At 49.6% G+C, this 26565-nt stretch overlaps 5 protein-coding genes across 5 annotated transcripts; 3 read left to right on the forward strand and 2 right to left on the reverse strand.

Moving 5' to 3' along the window:
• Positions 1-2261: 2261 nt before the first annotated feature.
• N0V96_009261 (uncharacterized protein) lies at positions 2262-2795 on the forward strand (the record flags this gene model as incomplete). The annotated part of the gene is made up of 2 exons (XM_065758593.1): positions 2262-2268; positions 2413-2795. The coding sequence occupies 2 exons, from the start codon at positions 2262-2264 to the stop codon at positions 2793-2795; spliced, it is 390 nt and encodes a 129-aa protein (XP_065612658.1).
• Positions 2796-3541: 746 nt separating this feature from the next.
• Positions 3542-4720, forward strand: N0V96_009262 (uncharacterized protein; the record flags this gene model as incomplete). The annotated part of the gene is made up of 2 exons (XM_053195891.1): positions 3542-3965; positions 4032-4720. The coding sequence occupies 2 exons, from the start codon at positions 3542-3544 to the stop codon at positions 4718-4720; spliced, it is 1113 nt and encodes a 370-aa protein (XP_053046624.1).
• Positions 4721-10372: 5652 nt separating this feature from the next.
• Positions 10373-11055, forward strand: N0V96_009263 (uncharacterized protein; the record flags this gene model as incomplete). The annotated part of the gene is made up of 3 exons (XM_053195893.2): positions 10373-10720; positions 10784-10924; positions 10981-11055. The coding sequence occupies 3 exons, from the start codon at positions 10373-10375 to the stop codon at positions 11053-11055; spliced, it is 564 nt and encodes a 187-aa protein (XP_053046626.2).
• Positions 11056-17429: 6374 nt separating this feature from the next.
• Positions 17430-19184, reverse strand: N0V96_009264 (uncharacterized protein; the record flags this gene model as incomplete). The annotated part of the gene is made up of 2 exons (XM_053195894.1): positions 17430-18730; positions 18803-19184. The coding sequence occupies 2 exons, from the start codon at positions 19182-19184 to the stop codon at positions 17430-17432; spliced, it is 1683 nt and encodes a 560-aa protein (XP_053046627.1).
• A 5648-nt stretch (positions 19185-24832) lies between these two features.
• On the reverse strand, positions 24833-25505 carry N0V96_009265 (uncharacterized protein; the record flags this gene model as incomplete). Its single annotated transcript, XM_053195896.1, has 2 exons — positions 24833-25348; positions 25401-25505. 2 exons carry the CDS (start codon positions 25503-25505, stop codon positions 24833-24835), a joined length of 621 nt encoding a protein of 206 aa, XP_053046629.1.
• Between the last annotated feature and the right edge of the window lie 1060 nt (positions 25506-26565).

Raw genomic sequence — 26565 nt, forward strand, 5'->3', positions numbered from 1 at the left:
GTTGAAGTCTATCAACTCGGGGGCGAAAGTTGATGCGAAGCCATAAGGGAGGAACGTGAAATCATCATCGATTAGCATGTTTGGAGGGTATTGCGTGGGCACTTGCATGTCCTTCATTGTTGGATCGATTCCATCGCCCTCGGTTCTCGCAGCTGCTTCACTGGCGAGGAACTCGAGTATGTTTTCCGAGTTGGGATTTGTCAGACCGAGAAGGAAAGCGACTGTGATTTTGGTGCGGTCCTTGTCATTATCGGGTGTGCCTACCGCGGTGGTGGCCAATGATGAGGATGGTGTGGAGGATGATGCATCTGTGGTGACAGATGTGCTCTCTTCCAACCGGTGATATGTGCATGGGAGCTTGCGAGAGACGCACCGCACGCAGGGATCAGAAGTATCGCATGACTGCTTGCTGTGAAAGCAGGCGTCGCATGCGCGGGGTTTCTGACCGCGCTTGAGATTTGGAACGGTTTCCTGGTCTTGTTTCTTGGGGCAATGGATTGTGTGCTTACGGCACACATCTCTACCAGGCTTTAGTGGAATTTTCGGCATGGATGTGCGCAAGATGATACGAACCGTCTGGCGAACGCCTTTTCGCAGTACAGGCACTTGTACCTAGCCGATTCTACGTCTGCGAGGTTGTGAGTACCGAGGTCAAAAAACATCCCGAAGCAGTCAATCAAACGCTAAACTCTAGCTCGGGCTGATTGATATACTACGCAAAGGTTGATTGAGAAGAGGCAAGGTGAATCCTGTCACAGTGAATGCTGGAACGAACTGAGAGTACTTTGATAATGACACCCGATAAATCCGGGGAATCATCACTGTCAGGCGGGAAGTAGGCGAAGATCGCCCGAAATAAAACAAGGCTGTAGGACCAAAGGGGCAAATTTTGACACAAAAGAAGAACTACGGAAAGGATGAAGAAGAAACGAAGGGAGGAAACAAGAAGACTACCCACGTGTAGACTCGTGCCGGCGTAGATGAGCACTTCTTTGATACTGCTTCCCACAAATAGCACAGGTATGACCTCCGGTTGAAGGAGCGGCCATGGCGGGTCCGGCTGTCTACCGGCGGCGTAGTTGAAGAATCCCAGTAGAGATAGCGGGCTATTCGAATTGGGCTTAGGATTCTCAGTAATCAAATCGCGTTGGTTGGCAGTGGGCTTGGATGAACGACAGAGAATGTGAAGATGGTGGGTTTAAGCCGATGGACGCGTTCGGAATGACGCGGGATGGCAGGACGAAGGACCCACACATCCGCGACAAGGGGTTCGAGGACAGTCTGTGACCGGAGAAATCCCACCCCCGGAGTCTCGGTGAGCCCCAGTGGCCCCCGCCCTGAGGTCAGGTGGATTTACTATCCCAATTGGGACGGAACTCTCGCTTTCGCGGCTCCACTAGGTGCCGTGGTGGGTCTCTTGACGAATCACAGTACCCTTGGTCTTGGCACAAAATAAAGGGAAAGAGGCTACTCCCCCGACTTCAATCTGCATCTTGACCTCTTCCTTCCTCAACTTCTCACCAACATCAACGTCCAACTGCACCACCCGAAAACCCGGAAGCCCCCGGAACATGCATTTCGTCTTATAGTCATAGTGTCATAACCATATGTATCTAGTGAATAAACTTACTTCATCAATAGCACTTTCTGCACTAGGGATGTGTCCAAGATACCACACCCTACAGCCGCTTTTGCGGCCACCGCAGCGTAATGCATCAATGGGGGCCTTCCGTTATTTGGATCCCGTATAAAATGATCAATGTGCTTGATGTTTGACGCACTGCTCTCGGCCTCCGGTGGTCTCTTATAATGTCCGGGACTGCGCGCTTTCCTGCAAACGATAGAGTTGACCGACCTGATACCCTTCTGCCTTGCTCAGCTTTTCCTCTGCTCGATGCTCGCGTTTGACCGATCCTATTGAGTCGTGTAAGATGTCCAGCCTTTGTAAGTCGGTTCTATCTTCAAGTGTTCCTCGGGCCCTCGGGTTCCTCAGTCGTCAACGGCCCTCTCAAGCACATGCATGGCCTAAACATCATGGCTCACCATCTCATTAGCTGTTCTGCGGTATCATCCGCCAAGACTGGTCACTCGAGCACAGGTTTATGCCCTTCCTCTTTCATCTACATTATATATGCCTAGACCTCAACACCAGAGCCATCAGAGCCATACAAGATCACAGTCTACGAAGACTAGCATCGTGCCACAGAACACTCTCCCCTTTGACAGCCAAATTATCAAGCCTCCATCTAACGCCGTCGAACATGTCTTGTAAGTCCATCAGAGCATTATATCTCGACACTCCCATCACTAGCCATCACGGGCTAACAGCAAAAAAAAAAAACAGAACTACCTTGGATAGCATCGTCAACTGGGCCCGCCAGGGTTCCTTCTGGCCCTTGACCTTTGGTCTAGCCTGCTGCGGTATAGAGATGATGCATGTGTCCATGCCCCGCTACGACCAAGATCGTCTCGGCATCATCTTCCGCGCTTCGCCTCGACAAGCTGATGTTATGATCGTTGCTGGCACGGTCACAAACAAGATGGCACCTGCTGTTCGACAATGCTACGACCAGATGCCCGACCCGAAATGGGTCATCAGCATGGGCAGCTGTGCAAATGGAGGTGGCTACTACCACTACAGCTACTCGGTCGTGAGGGGAGTCGATCGGATTATACCCGTTGACATCTACGTGCCCGGATGCCCACCCACTGCAGAGGCCCTACTACATGGCGTATTCCTCTTACAGGCAAAGCAGAGACGGACGAAGATCACGAGAATGTGGTATCGGAAATAGGCTTATGGGTAACGTCATGTCCTTCAATTAGTACTACGTATATACCATCCTTGTTTTTCTCTTGATCGAGAACCCCCTACCTCTCATGCCCGTGCAGCTAGCGTGCTAGCTTACTGGATCTATCTTTCATGTGTCCTGCCTAGTAGAATTGAGAGCGCACTTGATTGCAGTCGGTAGCAACTGAGGTTACTCGCTTCTCACGTTACTAAGACCGTCAACTTCAAGCCTTGGACCGTGACTAGCTCATATGGAGCTGAGTGCCGGACGCTGAATTGGCTCGCCAATCATCGGGAAGGCACCACAATGAGGCTGACAGCTATTTATCTAAACTCACTAAGCGAAGGCAGCTCGATCATCAGTCCTCAGATTACCCACTCTGCTGTCAGCTTACTGGCGCTCTAGATGCCAAGCCGCTTCGCAAGAGGCCCCCCCACACTACGCCCACAACCATTTGCCCGACGTTGCACATTTGGACTCCTGTCAGCATGACGGGTTCACCCAGCTGCCTGATCTGGGTAAGGCTAGTTCTCGTAGAGACCTCAATTCAAGCTGATTTGACTGCGCCGCTGCATTGTTTCTGTCAATAGGTTCTTGCATCTGCAACGAGAGGGGTTCGTGAGGCAAAATATCTATGCCAAGAAAAAGGTCCATACCAGGAGACTTACTTAAATCCTTCAACATCACGTTGGGGGATACTGAAATTGCTAAATGTCTCGAACGGCTTTACGGCGTCCTCGATCGCCAACATGAAGGTTCGAATCCCAAAAGCCCTAGCCGTCTGGTTCTACTTGTCGCTCGGCTGTGCGGTTCTTGGGGAACCACTCCCTGATCCCACGGGCGGACATAACGTCGGCGCCCAGCGTTTCGTCGTCCCCTTCTTGGAAGCAAATGATGTTGTGTGGCCGAATGGTGTTTCGACTGAGTATCTCGTTACACTGTACTATCCTACCACCGACGCGCCGCCTTGTCCCAAGCCGTACCTCGAGCCCGAGCTTGCCAAATTGTATACCGACCTGTGGAACTATAACAGCTCTCACTTGACGTCAACTCTGCGGTGGAATGCTACTTATCTGGATGAAGAAACCGGCCCAACTCTTTTGTTCGGACCTGGCGGCTGGGGTGTACCGACCGATGGTGACTACATCATCATCTCTGATCTGGTCTCACATGGTAAACTCGCTATCCCCTCAACCTGTCGTTGCTCAAAACTCTAGACTGACTTTGCATCAAATGAAGGATACACCGTTGCTGCATTTGATCACGTTTACGAGCAGCCTTTTGTGCGGTACCCCAACGGCACGGGTGTCTACGGACTGCCGCCGAATTTTAGCAATTACACTCTTGACTGGGTAGAGGACTTGCATGCCGTCAGGGTCAGCCAGCAGCTGCATTTCATCAACTACTTCCCCTCACTCGTGTCAAAGCTTGAAGCTCCCTTTAAAACCAACGATTTCGGCACATTCGGTGTATCTTTAGGGGGCTCTGCTGCTCTCACCGTAGCTCTCGAGAGCGATGTAGTAGCAGCTGCTATCAACATCGACGGTGCCAATTGGGGCCGACTGAACAGCACATCTGACTCTGACCTCAAAAAGCCTTCAATGATTCTCGGCTTCCAGGGCCACAACGCGAATTCCGACCGCACCTGGAACAACTACCGAGCATGGCAGACTGGCTGGTGGCGTCTCTTCTCGGTGGATGGAAGCTTGCATCCTGACTGGTCCGACCTGGGATTCTGGAAGATTTTCGGCACGACACGGACACAAGGGCCGATTGATGGAAGGAGAATGGTCAAAATCTCAAGGACGTTCATCCGGGCCTTCTTTGATGATATCTTGCGTCATGTTAACCAGCCTCTTTTGGACAGCCCTTCTGAAGACTTCCCTGAAGTGCATTGGGACGAAATTCACAACGGACAATCAATATAGTGACTTTCTTGACTATTAGGATGGATATTCTATATAATCACCGAAACTTTGCATGGAAAAACGAATCGATAATCAGCGATTGCCTTGATTAGTCCTTCTGCGGCCCGCCGCCACGAGGTGCGAATGTTGGTATACATTCTTGCTTGGGCAGAGATACGCATGATTCTTGTACATGTACTTCAGAATTTGGACTTCGAACTGCAACACGACAACCAAAATTGGATCACATGTCAGAAAGACTTCACTCTCTGGGAAAGGCCGCGCCTCAACCTCAAGTTGTCACTGTACAAGGAAATGCCTTTTTTCGGAAACACGGTAGCTTTAACAAATCAAAGTACTTGAAGAGTTTGACGTATTCACGACGGTAAACAACAAAAATGACTGGATAAGAAGCTTCTGTCGGCAGGGTCCATTGTATTAACGTCTTAATTAATGCCAATCTTTCTCTTACACATTGTGTAAAGTAATCCTTTAGGTCTATGTGGGTTTCTATCTTTTCCTTACCAAGTTCTTCTCGATGTAAAGACTATGGTACATTGCGATAAATTGTTGTATCAGTATTAAAATGTAAATATTGAAGGCAGCCATGTCTACTGCTATTTAGTTGATGTTGGAATAGTAATATTGTAATCCACTTTCTGGCCAATAGGCTCGTATCTCCATCTTCCCACGTACCCATTGAAGGAGCCATTCCCACCATTAGTGGTAGCATAGACACCGAGCAAACCACCAGTGGTAGCTCCATCTCCGGCCAATAACGCGTTGTTAAAGACCCAGAGCGACTGCTCAGAATCTCCATGATCTGCCGAGCTTCCAAAGAACTCATTGTGAGTCTCGTTCCTCGGAGATATCCTGATCCGAATAGTTCGGCCCAACAGTTCTTGCGGAATTGGTACGATCCTTGGATCAGGAGCTGTTGAGTTGTTTATTGAACGGGCCCTGAGTTGGAAGTAAGGCTCGAGGTTGTCTCCCTTGTCAGATCCAGTGGCTTGGTAAATGATACCGAGATCGACATGCTGATTAGGGTTGACATAATTCGAAACTCCAACTTCATCGCCGACAGAATTTCCAAAGCCTAGCTCGATGTCAACGGAAAAGTTGAAAAAGGTGTGTTCCTGCCGTCGAAAGACAGACGTGACGCCCTCAGTCGTGACGTTGAAGTTGATATCTCTTGTGAGATTGGCGCGAGACGCAGTCATTTGAAGAGTATCTTCGTGACCCTGGGGAGAGACAGTGAAATGTGTGGCATTGAAAGGCGCTCTCCAATAGACCCAATGCGCTGGAATGGCGGACCCCGACTTGAAATCTTCCACATCTGCTTCGCCAACGAAAGGGCCAACTCCTCTTTGAACAAGGGACTTGTCGGGTAATGGCCCGCTCATGTTTCCGCGAACCTTATCTGCGATAGGCCAGCCTCCCACTGGCCAAGTGACTGGGAATAGAACGGTCTCTCGGCCCATGGGATAGTTGAGGTTGTTGTAAAGATCCGGTCCTCCGCGAGTAGACAAAGCAACACCCCACCAGTTTCCAATCGAGTCTTGGAAGAGATCAGCATGCCCGACAGTTTGAAAGTATTCATTGGTGCCTCTGTTGGAAATAAGGGGGTTCTGAGGTGCCGCTTCCCAAGGCCCTTTGATGCTTTTTGATCGTGCGATAGTTGCCGAATGATTTAGCTGAGTGCCACCTTCAGCAATCAACAAGTAGTAGTATCCATCCTTCTTGTAGATATGGGGGCCTTCGGCGTTTGCGCCTCCAGTTCCATTCCAGAGGTCCCAAGGCTCACTGGTATTGCCGGTGGAGAGATCAAGGTAAGTTGCTTTGATGGGTGTTCCGGAAGAGGCAACGACAACAGAGCCATCATCGTCGAAGAAAATGTCTGGATCAATTGTGTCGCCAGGTGTTTCTGGCCATATCGCGTCGGACCACGACAGGTCGTCAAATGGGTCCTTTGTGGTGAAGATGACAAACTTTGGTCCTCCGAGCTGGGCACTGACCCAAGTTGAGATCAAGTAGAACGTGCCATTATTGTAGCGGAGAGTGCTTGCAAACATGCCAAGGTCTTCGCCTTGACTTCCGTTGCGAATTAGAGGGAATTGGGACACCCGGTTGACTGCATTGCTTGCAAGTCTCCAGCTGATAAGATCTTTGCTGGCATAGATAGGATTTCCCGGAAAGGCGATGAAAGACGACGTCGTGCAGAATATAGTCTCATTCCACTCAGGGACAAAAGTGCAACTAGGATCCGAGTGCCATCCTGGAATGATTGGATTGGTGTAAGATGTATTTGCCAGAGAGCCCAGGACACCCAAAGGGCATGAAACGAAGGATATGAAACGCAGAAACTGCATATTCAAGACCGAAGAAAGCTTCTTGTCACTTTGATGGCTAAGGATTCTACGAACGTGCAGCTGTCTCCCGCTTTATTTACCAAACATTTCAATCACATCCCGGTCTGTTTTAAGAACTTGAGTAGCATCGAAGTGTGGATTCTCTCATTTGCCTGCCCCGCGTTCCCACTTCCCCGCCATAGTCTAAGGCGGACTTTCCGAGACGCGGATATCCCGGCCCTTCTCCGAACTTGCAGCTATGAAGAGAAGTACGGCGGGGCCGAACCGAGCCGAACAAGCATTCGTTGGCTGAAGTTATCATTTTAAAGAGTAAGGCAAAGACGGGCTTTTGGGTGGGAAAGCCTGAAGAGAGCGTCGGACTGGGTTCCAGTCTAAAGAAACTCTGGAAGATGACAAAGCTAACTCGGAGCGCCTTCCCTAAACGAAATTCGCCTACGCAATAATAGCATAATCTTAGCGCGAGCAGAGTCTCTCCAGCTAGCCCTTCGCACGATTGTGGCCCCTCACTACCTACTGTGTAGAATGTTGAAGAACTCGAAAGATTGACCCGACGAGGTACGTAACAGAGCAGTTATTCTAGTCTAAAAAGCCATGCATCGATGGCATATAACCGGCATTGTTGCAGTGTTGGCACAACTCATCGTAAGCTCCATTGATATCCTCCATGATTACTCTGCAGTCTGTTGTCCACTTCATCTTATTCATGAAAAGCCATGACGGAGACTGGTGATGTCGATATAAAGTCATGCTCAAAGGCAAGTTTCCGCTGCATATCCAATGTTATCTCGCACCATCAAGCTGCTATAAGCTTCTTCGTTGTGCCCTTGGCCTTTCAGTCTCAAGATGGTTGCCTCAGTCATTGTGGTAATGTCACTTCTGTTGACGGAAAAAGGGGAAGGGGGTAGGGGGAGGGTTAATGTCATTTGTCTGTTATGTGTCTTCTCTTCTCGAGTCGGAAGACATCTCAAATGGCCACGGTAATAGACCGTAAGCATATTACTGCCATCTTTTGCCGGGTTAGCTGGTCCATCCCGTGGTGAATATACTGATGTTCCAAGCCAAGTTGTCAGGTATTGTGAGCCAGGGGATGACGGTGATGAGAGCGAGCAGCTTCGCTACCGGCCTGCGAAAACGACAACGAAGAATCGAGTCTGAACGGAATCTTCCGTAAGGTTGTCTGAGTCGGCGAGGCATAACGTGTCTCAGCTTGGTGATGTGTGAGCCCACACCATCCCACCGGAGGCGATCTCCGCAGGATATCTACCGATAGGTAGGTACAGCCGGCATATGATCGACTTGGTCTGGGCTCAGGTGGTTGGACGACCAATTTGCCGGAATTCCGACCACGCGTCAAGCCGAAGGCGGTAGGGTGATCCGTGTGTAAGCCTCAAATTCTGCTCGCCTCGTCGCCTTCATAGTATTAAGCGTTAAACAGCCGCGGCAAGTCGATGTGCCGATGTCCTGAGACTCCAACGTCGTTAATAAGCTCTTGCTAGTGCCGGGTCTGCCCTAAACCCAACCTTCCTTTGGCATGCGCTTAGGATAGCCCATGACTGAAAATAAGGTCGATGAGCTATCAGCAAATCTTCTACGGACAGGCTACTGGAGAGGATTCGATAGATCCCCAATGCACTTTGAATGCTCTCTGTGATGTGAGCATCAACTAAGGTATGCGGTGTCTGTGGTGCGCGATAGTGACAGCCGCTCAGACAGTGTTCTCTGGCTGTATCGTACTGAAGGCAGCTCTTGGCGATGGATTTCTTGGCAATGCTTTTTGGACGACGAAGATCTTATTGCAAATCCTCTAAGAAAATCGTCTTCAGACGATGATCCGTGATCGACGCAGGGGTTCCCCAGCAGTCCTATCCCAAAACTAACCGTCGGACTTTTTTCCCTCACTCTAAACAATTGTTTACCATCAGGATGTTTTGCGGAATAAGTCATTAGCTAACTTTAAGCCTCCAACGGTGCTAAAACAAAGATGAAAAAGAAGCTTAAGTACTCCGGCGCTAGTCAGGAGTTTCGAGCAAGTTACCGCATGTCAAGAGAGCTTAAACTTTCCTTTGTTCCACCTAGCGCGGGGAAGCGGCAGTGCGGACAAAAGGCAGAGGCCGACCCCGCTGTCCGCGCTTAACAAGACGGGAAGAGCAGCATTGCGGGTACAGGATGCCGGAAGCTTGACAAGCTTCCTTCTCTTCTGTGCCAGTGCGTGGTCTCATATTCCCCTGCCTATGGCTCTTGTAGCCTTCACGAAGCAGTGTCACTCTTCTACCTAGATGGCAAAGACAGAGACAAGCCTAGACCTACAAAGACAAAGTAAACGAGGCGGACAAGACAAGAGACATATCTTTCTGCCATGGTCCTACATTTCTGTAAGGTTTATACTAATTGGATGGTCAGCTCATCGGTGTGTGCACTTGAGACGCAGGAGTATTCCGTCGCAGGGCTGGAGTGGTTCCAGCTTCATGCATCCTTCGTCTTGCGCGGATTATGACTCTCCCACACTTTCCCAAAACGGTAGTTTGCCATCTTGTGTTCGAATAAAATGAGAGATTTTATACGATTCGGGCGCGAATGCTGGACAATCTGGAAGTACGATATGTTCGGTCCAAGGACCAAGACAAGGAACATACTTGTACTGTCTCTCCATGCACTAGGTGTAAGCACCATGATCGTTCTTCTCATGTCCCTTTCTCTTTTCGTCTCCGCGTCTAATCTGACCAGTTTCGCGCTAGAACGCTACATGCATGTGTGCATGTGCAGACGAGTCCGATCTATCTTGGCATCTAATGTGGAATGTGACCCGAAAATCAAAAGGGCGCAAAAGGTCTTGGCATCTAGGTTCAGCCCAAAACACTTGTGCGGCTAAACTTTCTTCGTTTCGACTCCACCCAAAAGCTTGTCACTTGTCAACAATCATTTGATTTCAGATGATTCGCGGGCGTAATTGCCCTCGTGTGCGACGCAAGAAAAGCTTCCTCTACTGCAGGGCGAAACGATCACGAAAGCATCACGACTTAGGGCAGAAGAACGTTGCCAATGTATGGTGGCTAGATCCGTCGACATCTCTCGGACGAAGTGCAGTTGCTGAGGAATTGGGATGATGACTCGCAACAAGCTCTTCCATTGACTATTGAGCATTGGGCCCAAAATTGAGTGTATATAAACTGCCCAAAGGTGCATTCAAAGAAGCATATGTTCTTCACCATCTCATTCTCATCTCAGTCCATCGAGTCACAGTCTTGACGGCGTCGACCCTTAATACCTTATTCAAATCAATCATTAATACTACCAAACCGCCAAAATGCGCGTTCCCCAGCTCATCCTCTCCCTCTTCCTCCTCTTCACCTTCGTTGTTGCTCTGCCCGTGCCGGCACCGGTAGACGCACTTGTTGAGCGGGCGCAAAGCGCATCTAAGAAGGGCAGCGCGGCGGGGAGGAAGAAGGAGGCTGCTGGCATCGACAAGAACATTAATATCCAAAAGCAGGAGCAAAAAGACGTCAAGAAGGTTCAAAAGGCCGAAGGCACAAAGGACTTCAAGAAGCAATCGGGCCAGCTCAACAAGGACATCGCTAAGGGACAGAAGCAACGCGAGAAGAACCAGAAGAACGCGGATCCCAAGAATAAGCAGTTGAATGATGGTCTCAAGAAGGTACGGCAAATAGAGCCTCTCGTCTTTTTTTCAAAAGTCCTAGATCTGACTGTTCCCTTTTAGGTTCAAGGTGCACAGGCCAAGGAGTCGAAGCAGGCCAAGAGTCTGAAGGGCAATAATTCTAAGCAAGATAAGGCTACGCTCAACAAGCTCTCGGGCGAGTTCAAGAGCGGTGAGCAGCAGAACAAGAAGAACAAGCAGGCCGTAAGTGTAACCGGTGATGCGCCGAGTAAAATAAAGATACTGACAGGAGTTGACAGGCACTCAATGGCGGTAAGAAGAAGGGCGGAAAGAGGTCTGCGGAGGAGGCCGAGGAGACTGAGGAGATGGAGTAGAGGTCACTCTGAAGAGCTTCATCAGTCAATACACGTATCACCTTGGGCGAATCTTTATGGACAATTTATAATCTACGATGGGATGAAAATCCGAGAATTGATTAGCATGGAAGACAGCTGCTATGGACATGTATTGATGGTGCTGAGATTGATGAACTGAGAAAGGAATTCGTGTTGAGGAAGGAATCTGTCACCAGGCATAACTAAGGTACTCCATAATGCGACACATATCCTGCAGTTCCCTTGGAGAACAATGTCAGTGCGTGCAAGAGAGGTCAAATCCTTAGTAGTCCGCTTGGCAACATCTAATGTGAACAAGAGTCTGGGCTCCTCCTTCCTTCGTTTCCTCAGAACTACTTCTACAAAGGTAACTACGGCAGAGGACCCACGGCAGATGGCAACACATCCTTGTTTTGACCGTGATTTGAATGTGTAAGTCCTGTAACACACTATTGAAAGTAGATCTGCAATATGAGTGTGAGCTATCCATAAATACTCGAGAAGATCTCGATGTTGTGGATATCTAGAAGGTCAGATGCTAAGCTTGGAATGCCAGTACGTGTCGACATGTATTACTTAGGCCGATGACTATCTTGGCGGACCTTGAAGGTTAGAAGACAAGTATCTACACAGGTTACTGTTTTGATAGGAACGGCTATCTGACTCGAACCGAATCCAGATTCATACGGTTGGTCCGCATAACAAAGTTTTCTGGAATAAATGCTATAGATGGGCCATGACAGAGAACATCTTCGAGAAACGCCTCCTCTGACTGCATTCACCAACATTTTACCTTCAACATCCACTGCACTTCACGACGAAACTGAATTCCACGCCGGAACCCATGAATCTACGGGGAAATACATTCACAAAAAAGGCGATGGTGGGAATTGCCAAATTACCGCCGGAGGTTATCCAACATATTTTTGATCAGCTTTCGACTGCGCCATCGTATTTGCACCTGCACCGGGTAGACGCCAGTTTTAAGAGCAAGTTGTCAGACCTAGAGGCACTCAGTCGAACGTGTCGAGCTTTTCAACAGCTGGTCGGACGAAATCTATTCAAGTACGTCTGGATGGCAAAACCCGGACACAGCCACCTGATATCTCTCATCAGAGGTTGGGACTCCCGCCCAGATTTAACACAACATGTGCGACGTGTGTGCATTCCTATCTATGTTCCAGAACAATCTCCCCGTCAGGAAGAGATGAGATTGTCAGAAGACGATGTCCCGTTCATCGAAGAGACACTTAGGAAGATGGAGCTCGAAGTTTACCCAGGAGGATGGAATGGCGGCGGCCATATCAACATACTTGCCATAATGGTCCCTCTCATGGCCAAATCTTTGAGGGAACTTGAGATTGAGTACATCTTGAGTATAGATCACCGAGGCCATGAGGTTTTGGACAAATTTCTTCTAGTGGAAAACGACGTCTTTCCCAACTTGGAAACCCTGCACATCAAATGCACACCTCGCGCAGGCCGATTTCCAATGGAGCTTGTCAAATCTATATCAAAGAATGCCCCAAAATTAACAACTCTCAAGATACAACGTTTCGACGACGCATGGTTCGACGGATCGCAAACTTGGGAAAAGCTCACCAATATATCCATCTGGTCAAGTTTGAACATGCAACCGTTCATCAGGGAAATGATTTCGACACCAAAGCATTTATGTCATTTCGGACTTGACAGATGTGTGTCGAGTGTCAGTCAGATGGTGGATATGATCGACGAGTTGGCCGAACACAAAGAGACGCTTACAGCTCTAAGTGTCCGATTCCCCGATCGATCAACTGGAGAAACAGCGAGTCTGCTTCTACACAAGCTCTGTAATCTGGAAACCTTCACAACGCAGTTACAGGACGCCGGCACGCAGGATGAAAACATTCTACGACAGCTCCCAAAATCTTTACGAAAGCTGCGTATCGTACGAGCACGAGACTACCACCACAACCATTTTGCATATCATTATTGGTTGGAGGAGCACCTTCGGAGACTCAAGAAGACGGGCAAACATTGTAAATTGCAAGTGTTTGTTTGTGATACTTGGGAGGAAAACGAGGGAGAAGAAAAACTCGACTTTGATGGACGAGACGAGGATTCCATTGAGAAAGGGTACTTGGCAGAGGCAGTCGACTGGCTGTACTTGGTGCCTTGATAGATTCGGATTAAAGATTTGATTTCCCTTGAACTCAGCGCAAGGGCTTATCTTGATCCGGACATCAATGTCAGCGGGTTAACTTCAGTTTTTGTACTTGCTTTTTAGTTCTAGATCTACCAATCACCCCACAGGCGTTTATGGCTGAAGTCCAGGGCGATAGATACCTTTTGGATACACGATGTAGCATTCTAGTCGAGTATTTGCCAGGGACTCGCAGTCAAACCAAGGTATTGATACACACATAGCTCGGCAATTCGCCACACAGTCAGGAATAATGCCGCTACTTTGTGTGCCCCCAGCTGGAGTTGCCCTTTGCGTGATAGTGATTTCATTGATGGAGACCTCGGAAATCCATCACTTCTTTTATTTTATCATGTCTTCGAATTTCTGGACGAGATCCTGATCCAAGGTCAGTTCGATGATCACAGGGAAACCTAATTCTTGACTTTCCCGGAATGTACTTACGTTGAAGTTGCAGGTGCTCATTGTCTCAAACACAGCCTTGTTGTTGTGTAGGCTCATGCTACTGACCCGGGGTGTCCGAATACCGAAAGCCACGCAGGCCATGAACCGGGCATCGTCTTTGGCTGTGCTGTTGGCCAGTGCCTGCCTAGTCTGAAGTGATGTGGTCTTCGGTTTACCACCTTTGGCCTTACTCGCCTCTTGTTGACAGGCTTCTTTGCATACGGCCAATACTCTTCTCATGGCCTTTTCATCCAAAGGTTTGGGGGTAAACCCCGGTAGCCTAACCTGCTGGTGTGTCTCGCACCATGTGCAGTGGCCACATTCCTTGACTGAAGAGTGGGTCGTATCCGCAAAGTAAGTTGCCAGCCCACGAGTAAGGCAGCTTTCGTCTGTCAGCAGGTTGACCAGGTCTTGAACACGCTGCAAATCCTGCTTTTCCTTCTTCACAATCTCCTTGTCTATGTTGTCGATGATTTCGTCGATGTCGGCCTGCTTGCTTGGAAGTTGCTTGCTGACGCGGAAGACCTTTTGGACACCTGTCTTGCTGAGCTTGATGATGCCAGACTCGGCCCACGAGTCTAATTTGCGGGTGATATCAGCGCGGCTTACTCCGCCGTTCCCAGCAGGAACGTCAACATCGATATTTGTCCAGGTTTGCGCTTTTCTAGAGTGGGATAAAATGTACTTCGATGCTGCTGAGCCGTCGGCCTCAAGATCACGATTTTGTAGCACCTGATACTTGTATTCGGAGTACTGAGGAGTACTAGCCCGAAGAAGACCGAACTTCAGCTCTAGGTAGGCGTAGATTATGGAAAGTTGAGTCTCCTGTCCACAATTAGTTAAGACGAATGCCGACACGAAGTAAGGAAAATAGACTCGACAAACCCTAATGTCTACCCGCCGCGATTGCGATGCGATAGCCACGGAGAAGGGGTCTCCGGGCTTCAACTGGCAGTTCTCCTTGCTACATATCTCCTCAAACAGTGCGCGTAGAGCCAGCATGGACGGTCGTTCGCCATGAATAAAGACGTTTCTGACAAAGAAATCCTTGTCCGAAAGATAGAGCATGCACGTGCTTGGTTTACCGTCTCGTCCAGCCCTCCCAATCTGTTGGCTGTAGGCTTCGAGACTGCCTGGAAGATCGAAATGGATGATGGTCCGTACATTATCCTTGTCGATACCCATGCCGAAGGCGATTGTGCCCACAATCTAATAGAAGATCCACATGTCAGAACTCCCTCCTACGAAGGCTGCCGGTCAAACTCACGATCATGTTTTGACTCTTGAGAAACGTGTCTTGTATTCCGCCCCGTACGTCCGCGGTTAATCCTCCGTGGTATGCACGAGCACTGAACTTCTTTTTAGACAGTTCATTGGCTAGAGTTTCTGCAGCCTATTTGCATCAAGGTTAGCAAATTCCCGTTAAGAGGTGAGTAGAGTCCTACCGCATGGGTTGTGACATATATGATGGATGGCCCGGGGTGTTTCTTCAAGAATTTAGTGCAAATCTCGACTTGGTCGTCATCTGCAGTGATAGGCTCGACCAATAGTCGAAGGCTAGGAGATGTGAGCATGATGCTAACAGAGAGAGATATTGTCATTGCCTGACTGACTTTGATCGGTACATGCTTGTCACGAAAAGACCCTCGGGCGGGATATCGAAAGTAGTTCGAATGTCTTTAGCAACAGCTGCGGTCGCGGTCGCTGTGAGGCAAATGACTCTTTCCACATTGGCTTCTTTGGCAAAACGGGCGACTGAAAGCGTTTGTCAGTGAAAGCAGAGACAGTGGCCGCATCGGGAACCGACTTTTGAGGTAGTCTGGGCGGAACGAGTGTCCCCACTGCGATGCCGTCAGATAACAGAATTCGAATCAGACAGTAAGTTTGTGACAATTTGAGACATGCCTCTGAAATGCAGTGTGCTTCATCAATCGCTAATAAGCGAATGCCACCACGAATCGACTTCAGAGACGCAAGAAAGCCCTCGTTGTTGAGCCGCTCTGGTGCGCAGTATAGAAGATCGAGTTTGCCACACGCCAGCTTGCTGTGGATATCGACGAACTCTTCGCGACTTTGCGTCGAATCTAGAACGGCTGCAGAGATACCTCGGCGTCTCAAAGCATCGACTTGGTCCTTCATCAGTGCTATAAGGGGAGAAATGACGACCGTGACACCACTTTCTTCTGGGCTACGGGATCCTGTTTCCTTGTCAAGCTCCTTTATAGCCACGGCAGGGACCTTTTCAGATTAGACATAAGTGACTATTCTGAGCAGAATTTCCCATACCTGGTAGCACAGGCTCTTGCCTCCGCCGGTGGGAAACACTACAACAGCGCTGTCGCCACTGATGATGCGATTGATTGCGGCTTCCTGTTCCAGACGGAAGCTTTCGAGGCCGAATCGTTCTTGCAAGACTCTGCGGGCCAACACCGAATGGTCAGAGGAACCTTTGTGTCGTTTCGGTCCCGGTTCTTCACTTTGGTCCGTATCCTCGTTGAGCCGCTTGGCTGCAGAGGGAGCAGCGTCCACTACGGCGAGGAGATCGGCCTCATCAGCCGAGTCGAAGCCGAAGTCGTCATCCATCGTCGGCAACAATTGAGGTTTTGATGGAATTTACAGTTCACACAATTGGAATAGACTGCCGAATCCCTTGGCGGATGGTGGTTGAGGTCGAGATCAATGACGTCCCAATTGGGAAAGTAGCTTTGCGTGCTAAGGTAGGCTTGCCCGGCAATTACGATGGAAACGCGTCGACGCGTTCACCGCAGGAGCTCGCATCGCGTGGGTCATGTGACCCATGTGTTGAGACCCCCTTGGATTCACTCACATCTTATGTAATACCTTACCTCATGAATCTCATTTCACGACTCACTCAACGTGTCTCGCTGCACTCACTGAAATCGGTCGAAACTCCAAATAACCGGCGAGGTCCAAGAAATTATGAGTCTTTGATATTCGTCGTTCTTAAAATCAAGCAACTAAGCTGGAAGTATCCTATCCGACGGCCTACCAGGCCTTGCCAAATGTGGGATTCTGTGCGGGTCGGTCACCCTCACCCACGACTCATCATGGAGACAGTGAAGAAATTGGACCTTCGAATCGGGGCAGTGGACCAAAAGAAGAAGAACTGCAATTATGAAGGAGTACTCTTCCCCCTTGGCATTCCGTTACTCTTCGGCTGATGTTTCTTCGTACGCACTGGATGCAAGTGCGGTGGGCCTTTCGGCTCGGGAAGGGCGCCGTGGTGTGAAGAGCCAAGCCGAACCGAGATTGTCCATAGCGATAGCGGACCGTGAACTTCGGGTTGCGTGCAGGAACCGGGATGAAAGAACTTGACCGAAATCATGGCGTACTCTTCTCTTCATTGAAGATTAGGGTCTTGAGTGCATATTTCATCCTGATCTGAACCGACCTTAACCAGATATGTCCTGTCGGGTCGCTGCACTCCTTGAGTCAACAGGTTCATCCCACTTACATAGGTATAACTTGGGCCTAAGGTTATAGCCAAGAATGGCGAGGTTCCATCAAGCGCGACTCCAAAGCTAGCGTCAATGTGGGAGAAAGATGAGCACATGGCCTGAACATTTGACTTGCAAAGAAATAACGCGAATCTCGCAATCCCATCATTCATTATGATATACATTGTCTACTTCATCTGGGCACACCTGGTTGGCATCGTGGACCTTCCAATAAGGTAGCTGAGGTACATGCAAAATCATGGATTGGAGTAAGTGACGACCCGGTTTCAGTCTCTGGCCGTTCTGCTCTCTCGTTCCGACATATAAGCACGCCATCTCGGATTGAGGAGATAGACAGGCACTCCGAGTAGGAAGATGAAGCCAAAGATACCAGCCAACACACCAAAGGCGGTTTGATATCCCCATTTCTCAACCATTGGAGTCAACCCATACGTCACACCGAAAGAGACCACGTTCTTAGTTCCCACGACCACGACCAGAGCCGGCCCGGGATGTTTGGGCGCGGCTTCAGATGCGAAGCTAGTGGAAATGATGAGAACGGAGGTGAAGGAATACTGGAAGATGGTCCAGCCGATGTACGGACCCCACCATGTGTAGCCCCCTGATGCGGTGTAGCCATACAGCAATAGCATTCCCACACCGACGACGGCGGGTAAAGCTAAGACGACCAGGTGGTGTTCCGGGATGTGAACGCCTCGATTCCGACGGGCGAGGTACATGACCAAGGGATTGCCGACGAATGTGCAGAACAACATGCCGAGAACAGCGCCAATGACGCCGCCAATGTTGATCAACCCAACATCTTCCGACTTCCACTCATAGTTCGTCACCAGAACAGTGTTGTAGGTCAGTGACATGCCAACACCGCAGCCAAGAGCAATGGAAGATGTCAAGACCGCATAAATGATTCCTGGGGACGAGAATGATTCCGCCATGTGCTTCCAACTCAAGATCATTACTCGCATTGGCTGGGGATGCGGTGTCGACCAAGGTTTGATACGCTGCAAATACGACTTTCTCTCAAGGGATTCGGCCGCTTGATTGGCGCCCGGGGCCGTGAGCCCAGACCGTTCCATCTCCTCGAGGTACGCTTGAGCTTCAGAGTCTGGGATGACACGTGTGACACCAAAATCGTCCGTGATTACGACTTGTCCATCGAGCGACTCGGGCTGGCGGGTAAACTGTGTCTCAAAAGCGAAAAAGAACGCAATGACCAGTCCGACGGCAACAGTGATGACGAAGACCCAGTAATACCAACGCCATCCCAGGTCATGGTTCAAATATGACGAGGTCAAGTTGATAGTAGAGGATATCGCATTTTGTGCCATCCAGTAAAGGCCAAAGATTTTCGAACGCTCATGGAGAAAAGTAACTTCAGTGAGCATAAGCGGCAGAAGAGACTCTGAGGCACCCGTAGCCAAGCCTTGAACCACTCGGGCAGCAAGATGCCCGTTGTAGCTATTTTGCAAAGCGGCAGCAATAGTCGCTATCAGAAGGACGATCATGAATCCCAGGAATACTGGGCGGCGACCATATGCCAGAGCAAGAGGAAGGATGATATAGTTGCCTGATGGTGATAACGTTTGTTAGTCGCTATTGAACCTTGGACGGCGGCGTTTTAAGTTAGGATGGAACTTACCAAGACCAATGCACAATGTTGGAATAGTAATCAGGAGAACAATGTTTTCGGAAGAATAGCCTTGAGGGCCATACATAGCGAAGAACTCATGCAAAATTGCACCCAGGCCACTGGCAATCGACAAGCCCATACTAGAAAACCAGCAGCAGCAGAAGACAATGCCGTACTTCTCCCAAGGTCTGAAACGAAGGGGATCGCTTGGATCAGAGGAAGGAACCGGAATCCTGCGAATCTCTCCATCTCGGTTGATGAGAAGTGCGTTGCCTTCCACATGGCCATCGTGTTTGTCTTGCAAGCCCGGCTTGCTGAGGTCTTCGAGATGCTCAATTTGATTGTTGTGTTTCGCATCGCCACTACTCCCAAGAGGAAGAGACGAAGTCATCTTGAAGGCTGATCGAGTATCAGGTAGTTGAAGATTGTTTAGGTGGTCCGAGGTGTTGTAAAGAAGAAGACACCTGCGGGTTACGACTGCGAGCAACCGTCGCAACTGCAGGGAAGTTTGATGCACCCAATGTTGTCTTGATGGTGATGATTGGGGATAGAAGACATAACTTCTGTGAATACATCGCGACTGACAGCCTTGTTATTTCAATATCTTGACCATTATTGGAGATTCTGGCCCGAATTGAAATCCGGGGTAGACATGGGCCACCCCGTTCCCCGGAGTGGGGGGTTGGGGTGGGAGGTAGTCTCAACTCCCCCGCAATTTCTCTTCGGTTCGGCTGAGAAACAAAGCGCCATTCGGTTCGGGATCTCAAGCTTTGGAGGGCACCATGGCGCAACCAACTAGTACAAAATCAACGTAGCTCGTGTTGAATATTGAATATCCTTCATTTATAAATCCACAGGTTAGTCGACAATCTCGGGCCACGAGCTCTCAGTCTCAATCTGTTCCGTTGCCGTCATTGAGTGGCATTATTCCACCGGGGGCGGGGCCGGAACTAGAAGCTAACAATACATACGTGGCACGGTATCGCAGGATTATCATATGGTATTATTCCGGTCAAGTTTCGTAGGCTTTCCTCTATTTCTCTGTCTATAGCTGACTCAGAACATCTAAATGTTTCCGCCTCGATGACCCAGCTCTGACTAGGACTCGATATCAGGGACATGCCATTGGTCCCCACTCTGAATCCGGTAGGAAAGGGGTCTTCTGGATCCAAGACGACCTGCTTGTAGCTAGTAATCCATGCTCTGCCCTTGATTATCGGCACTACAGCATCAATATCTCCGACTTTGACAGTCCGAGAGATGCGGCACTCGAAAGCTGTGTCAATGACGCTAGTGTGCTTGAAGTATTCTCCGACCGCCAGCTGGCCCTTGGCATGCAGCAGAGCCATCCGCGCACTGGTGCCTGTACCACAAGGGCTGCGATCAAGACGCCCGGGAGATACAACGACAGTGTTCTTGGCGACCTTCCCAACAGCATCTTGGTGAAGCGGCTCCGTAAATTCGAGGACCGAGATGCCCTTGATTTCTGGGTTCTCCGGATGATGAGGCGTGTAGGCAGCTTTCAAGGCTGACTTGATCCTTTCGCCAAGCTCCACCAGCTTCGCGCCTTGCTCGGCTCGATGGTCATCCCGACAGAGGCCGCGTCCACGATCGCGTACCACATTCCGCCCCAGACAATGTCGGCGGAAACGGTCCCGATCCCCGGGACGTCGACCTGCAGATCGAACCGGTCCACGAAGGCGGGCACATTTTCAAAGGCCACGGACTTGCATTTACCACCTTGGCACTCCGCAGTCACGCCGACCAGACCGGCCGCCGTATCTAGAGAGAACTTGGTGATTGGCTCTTGCATGGGGATCATCCCTGTCTGTAAGAGTACCGTCGCCGTGCAGATGGTGTTGGACCCGGACATTGGCGCATATTCCTCACTTTCCATAATCAGGAATCCTGCAGCGGCTTCGGGGTTGCATGGCGGGAGGATCAAGTTCGTGTTTTTTGGTGATCTTCCTCTTGGCTCATTCAATAGTAGCTGACGCAGCTCGTCTTTATGCGTCAAAAAGTGCTGTAGTTTGTGCCACATGCTCGGAGCCGGCACATCCAGAACACCGCCGGTGATTACATCACCAACTTCACCCTCCGCGTGGCAGCCCACTACGTTGATGACACGGCCGGCGTTCATCCTTGTGTCGAACTGAGTTAAAGAGACTGTTGTCTAGATGGGTACTTTAGGTACCTTGTGTAAGGTTGGTAGGTGACGCGGGGTTAACGTGGAGCTTGTGGCTTGAGGTGACAGGTGACTAAGGAATGGTGAATTCAGACGAGCAACAGAAAACAAAGTTTTTGACCGGCTCAAATCAAAAATCATATGTGAGGAAAATGGCAATGGGGCTCTTGTCACCTCTGATGCCCCGTGTTCCTCGCAATACCCCGCAGAGTATCGCGGAGACTTGCCGAGTTTGTTCATGTTTGCTCTAGAGATGCTTGCTTGATAAGCAAAGCAAACCGAAGTTCCCAGTAATCACCAATCATTTGAAGAAAGAAGGAGCGAGTTGGCTATTAATGATAGATACACGAGCTGTCAACCCGAAACCAAGTGGGATTGCTTTTGTATAGACGTGTGGCTCTCACGCTAATCCACGCAATCGAGGAATCATTATCCGCCCCCTTGATACTATCGTAAATCAATTCAGACGATAGGGCTTGGAGCAAAGTTGGTAAGTGATTGACTGCCTCCCGCCATTTTAATAAGAAGTAGCAGTAAGGGCAATCAGCTCAATGGCATACTCTCTATTTCCATGCCCGGGGCCTTGGTCGAAACATCTCGAATCCGTAAAGCGATGTTATCTGATTGCCGCAATTGGCGACCCACCGTCGCGGTGCCAAGAGAGCCATTCGCTGACAGCCGCAAAGCTATGGTCGGTCTACAACCGCCAAGGCAAACATGTTCGTGGCCACGCTTTGGAAATGGCTTGCAGGCAAGCTAAGCCTCGATAGAATCCCTCGTTTTCCATGAAGGCGGTTTTGAGGTGTGGTCGAGGTGTGGTCGTTCCGGGACGGCCGGCGCCAGGCGCAGTTTGCATGGCGCGCGGTTGTTTATCACGTTGATCTTGCCATTGCCCGGTGGGTACCAGGCTTGACTTTTGATGCATTTTCGACACTTATTGTCTGAGGCTTATTTCATTTGCATGTGGCGATTCGGTTTTCTTATCATACTGAGAGCTCACTAGTTTGTGTCTTTTGATTTGGCTGTAAGTTGAACCGAAACCAATTGGTCCCAGCCAAAGGTCTCCGCCAACAGCTTGGATTGAAAGTGGGAGCAGCAAGCTGAGAACAGGGGTCCTGCTATCCCTTGAACACCCACTGCCACCATGAGGACCGATGCAGTAGGTCTGCGGATTGCTTCTGCCTAACTGGCCTTTCGGCGGGCCAACTCTAGGGCGAAGAAAGACAATGATATCATCCTTGAGACATAAGCAGGCGCCCGTGATGCTCAGTGATTTGTTGGTTTGCGATACCATAAGCCCCCACATACCCATCATCCCTCCCGCATTGGCTACGACGTTGAGTCCCCTAGGGCTGAGGGGATGGTGATCGGCGGTTGTACCTGTTGCCCCCAAGGCGAAGCACAACATGGCAGTCTTTACCCTAATAGGAAAATACTCTGGCCAAGACCAACTGCCAAGTGAATCGGCTTACTTGGTGTTGTACACTGGGGCTCAAGCAAGGCAACCCGCGCGCTCGGAGCATAGGATACTTAAGAAATCCAAGCCTATGCGGATCTGGCCTGAGTTGAGAGCCCCTCCGCAATCAAACCCTCGACCCCTTCGTCCCGTCGACTTCTTCTTACTCAATCTGGTAACGCTGGTGCATATCAACCTGTCAGTCGGGTAGGGCTGAACTGCACCTTTTCGGACCTGATCCACGTCTCGTAACACAATGTTGCCGGCATCTCAGCCATCATTATCCCCGGAGATCCCAGAGAAACGACGTTGCTGGGAATGTCAACGTCGTCGACTTGTCTGCGACTCTGTCAAGCCAGTCTGCAATAAGTGTCGTGCTTCCGGCATCGTTTGCCCTGGCTATGACGACAGAAAGCCATTGACTTGGCTCGCACCTGGAAAGATCACTTGTCGTACTCGACGCAAAGGCCGTGGGGTAGACAAGGACACAGGTGCGAAGAAGGACACGAAGGCAAAGACAAAGCCAAAGCCAAAACGCCCAGGGGAACCCGAAGACAGCGAAGCCTTTATCAGAAGCAAGAATAAATACGGCGGAGAGCTTGTCTTTCACTCCGCTCTAAGAACTGACATTTGCGACGTTTTCGAGGCCGTCCAGTATTGTAAGTTGCATACCACAAGACTTGACAAAAGATCTTGCCATTACTCAAAACCTGCCAAATTCTCTAACACGGGAATTATTCAGTCAACGACGTGTTCTATCCATACACGAAGTCGGGGCACTCACCAACTAGCAACGTGTTCATCGCTGAAATTCCCCTCAAGGTCGTCAAATATCTGCCGATCTCGATTGCGCACAATTTGGTGGGCATTGTGTACCATCATCGTATGCATGTGCAAAAAGAATGGAAGAATGATTGCCCATCTATATCATATGCCCAACACCGTATGCACCATCATCGGGGTCTGTCGATACGGGCTATCAACGAAGATCTCGCCAATCCGAAGACCCAGAGTAGCGATGTTGTACTGACAGGGGTCATCCTTCTCCTCCAGTCCGAGGTCAGTCGAAATCAATAGTGAGGCTTCTCGTCCACAATGATTGCTGACCCAACATCATTAGATCAACGCATGCATAACACCCCAGTGGCGACAGCATGTAGACGGTCTCCTGGCTATCCTCGCATGTCGGGGCGGTGCCCGGGGATGGGCCATGTCGGAGCCATATCGCCAAGCCTTGCTCCTGTCTTTTATGATGTAAGTCTAAATCTTATGGGTAAATCAACGCCTTGATGCTAAACTCGACGATGACGTAGTGTGATGACTTCGGCGAATACGACGAGTCCGCCTGACAATCAAGTTACGATTTGTGGTCAAGAAGAGTTCATTGACTTGATCCAGGAGTTATATCCACTCGGATTACATCCACACATTCCTTGTCCGATGCCGCTATTTTTGGAAATTTTGCGGATTAACCATCTTCGAGCTGAGGTCTCCAAGAAGTTGATGAACAAGCCAACAGCGAATGCAGTTGCGGAGGACATTGTTGCGAGGATCGAAGTCTTCGATGGAATAGACTGTGACTCCTTCTACGAAGAAAGGGATCACCGTGATCTCATCGCTGCGATATTCCACTCTGCAGTGGCCGTCTTCTGCATCTCATCGCTGCAGAGCGTTGGAGCCCTACCCAGGGCCCATCGCCTGACAATGCTGAGAACCATACATGGAAATCGCCTCTATTCTCTTATGGAGGAGACAAAAAATTATCCCCAACTCAAGAAATCCGTCCAATGGCCTTTGGTTGTCGCTGGCATCGAAGCCTCGGTTCGGGTAGATAAGCGTCGGCTTGTAGCAGAACTTTACTTGGAGCAAGCCAAGGACATTGCCACGCCATTACCACTTCACGCTAAGAATGTCATGCGCACCTTCTGGGACGGAGACTCTACAGATTGGGATGCATGTTTCGACCAGCCTTACGCATTTGTTTCATAGTGTGAGGTGGGAACACGGCTTGGCTCAGAAGGACAGATAAACGGAAAGGAAACAGGACATTATTGAAGGTGTTTGAGCTACGGGTGATGTGATGAGCTTTGCTGAATTACATTAAGGGAAGAGATGGTATTTTTGCAGTGGCAAGCGCTTGTGTTGTATTTCAGGTTGATTAAATGAATGGCAGCTACTGCAGCTTGGTTTTAAGGAATGTGATAATGGCGCCTGGCCCGGAGCCCAACCACCGACCACGTCCTCTCCTCCGAACAACTTCGAAGTCTTTTTCGTGTAAGTGTATGTCATCTTGCTTTCAGCCCCCAAAGACACTCTCATTATGCCCCAAGTTGAAATCCCTCTCCCCGTTTCAGTGCCCAGGACTTGGCCCTTATGAAATGGTCTTCACATGTCATCATCAACAAGTCGACGCCTTCACGTTAACCTTGAGGTTATCCATGGCCGTCAAGTACGTGATGGCGGTTCCTGTGATAGGACTCGTGGTTTCAAAGCTGACGCTCTTGAGATTCTTCTCATTCACAAGGTTGCACTTTGCCAAGCTTGATCCAAGAACATCGGGATCATATGAGCAGAATTCGGTGATCGTGTTGCCGTTCACGTCCACTCCCTTCACGGTGAGCTTGCAAGCCCTCTTCATATTCTCGAGGCCGGTGCGAACGCACTGGAAGTCGAATGTCTCCAGCTCAAAGCTCTTCACCTTTGATCCGCTGTAGTCTTTGGTGATCAACGGGTTTTCCAGTGTCGAGGCTGTGGTGATGGTGCCGTACACCAGGAACTCGTTCTCGCGGAGGTTGGGGTCCAGCGCCCCGCCGACGGACTTGACTCCGAGGCCCGAGTACTTCAGTTGTTTGTAAGGGGTAGGCGGGAACACAGGATTCAAGATAGGAAAGGCACTCGAGCCAATGTCTTTGTACTGGAGTGTAGGTCAGTAACACATTTTCTTTTACAGGAGGAGAGTGGCTTACTGTGAGCACGTATGGGGTGACCTGCTCGCAGTTGTTCCCAGTAGGAGATGCCATGATACCTCCCAAAAAGAGGATGACAGAGGCAATTTGAGAAAGAGGAGCCATGATGGGCGGAGTGCTGCAGTCGAAGTATCTGGTGCTGGTAGTTGAGTCCTGGCTGGTGATGCCGATGGTGATGTTGGCAGGAACAAAATGGGGGTGCAAAAATGAGCGAGAGGGCAGTGTCTTTATACTGATCCTAGTATCCAGGAAGGTCATATTACAGACCTCAAACCTTTACTTCGTCAATACTAGTCAGCTTGCCAGTATCAAATGAAGACATGATCAAGCGAACAACAGGCACAACTGGAACCATGGTATTGTGGTATGCCGATCATCCGATGTGAAGGTTTTCAATGTTCACAACGCCTGCAGTCACATATTAGGTCTTAGATTTATTGGTCACACAGACAGCTGTTGCTGCATCATGCACCAAACTCTTAGTTGTATGGAAAGCTAGCCTCAAGTAACTCCTTCTTGTCTCTTCATTCACTTCTGTGTGGGCTACCACAATAAAGACGTTCGACGATGTCATGTGATTTTGCTTTCTTGCAAGGTTCTAGTTAGTTGAGATATAAGATAACCCACGAAGATAAAGTTCTTTTCCTGGTACTGAATTCACTGACCGGAGCATAAGTGGCCAAAGCAGGCAGAGTTACTTGTGACGCTTGCGATCTGAGACTTGCGGCAACGACTGGAACTAGCTGCAGTGTCACACTGTTTGATGCCGCCGGTTGGCCTTCGAGGTCTGGAACACGTCTGGTTTCCTCATCGACGATCGGTCTATAGACTTGAAGATGCCACTGGCAGCGGTTCCGGGTCATTAGCATATTACGATTACTCATGAGTGTTTGGTTTAAGTCTGTATGACCTCTAGACTAAGACATCATCAAAATTTCTCCAGACCTTCGGCGGGCAAAATCTCGAATGTAGATATAACACATAGACTGGCACACCGTATACAGCTGAGACGGAGGCCACGTACCTGCACTAAAGAACACTGAGCTTGACTTACATCAGAGGTTTACCATGAAATAAGAAAAGCGAGTGGGACACAGATGATTGCTAGAAAGCCGGTCCATTGAAGATAGTTCATCTGGATACATATAATGAGGTTAAAGAAGGA

The sequence above is a fragment of the Colletotrichum fioriniae genome (assembly GCF_027942845.1).
Source record: "Colletotrichum fioriniae strain IMI 355084 chromosome Unknown scaffold_12, whole genome shotgun sequence".
NCBI lineage: Eukaryota > Fungi > Ascomycota > Sordariomycetes > Glomerellales > Glomerellaceae > Colletotrichum > Colletotrichum fioriniae.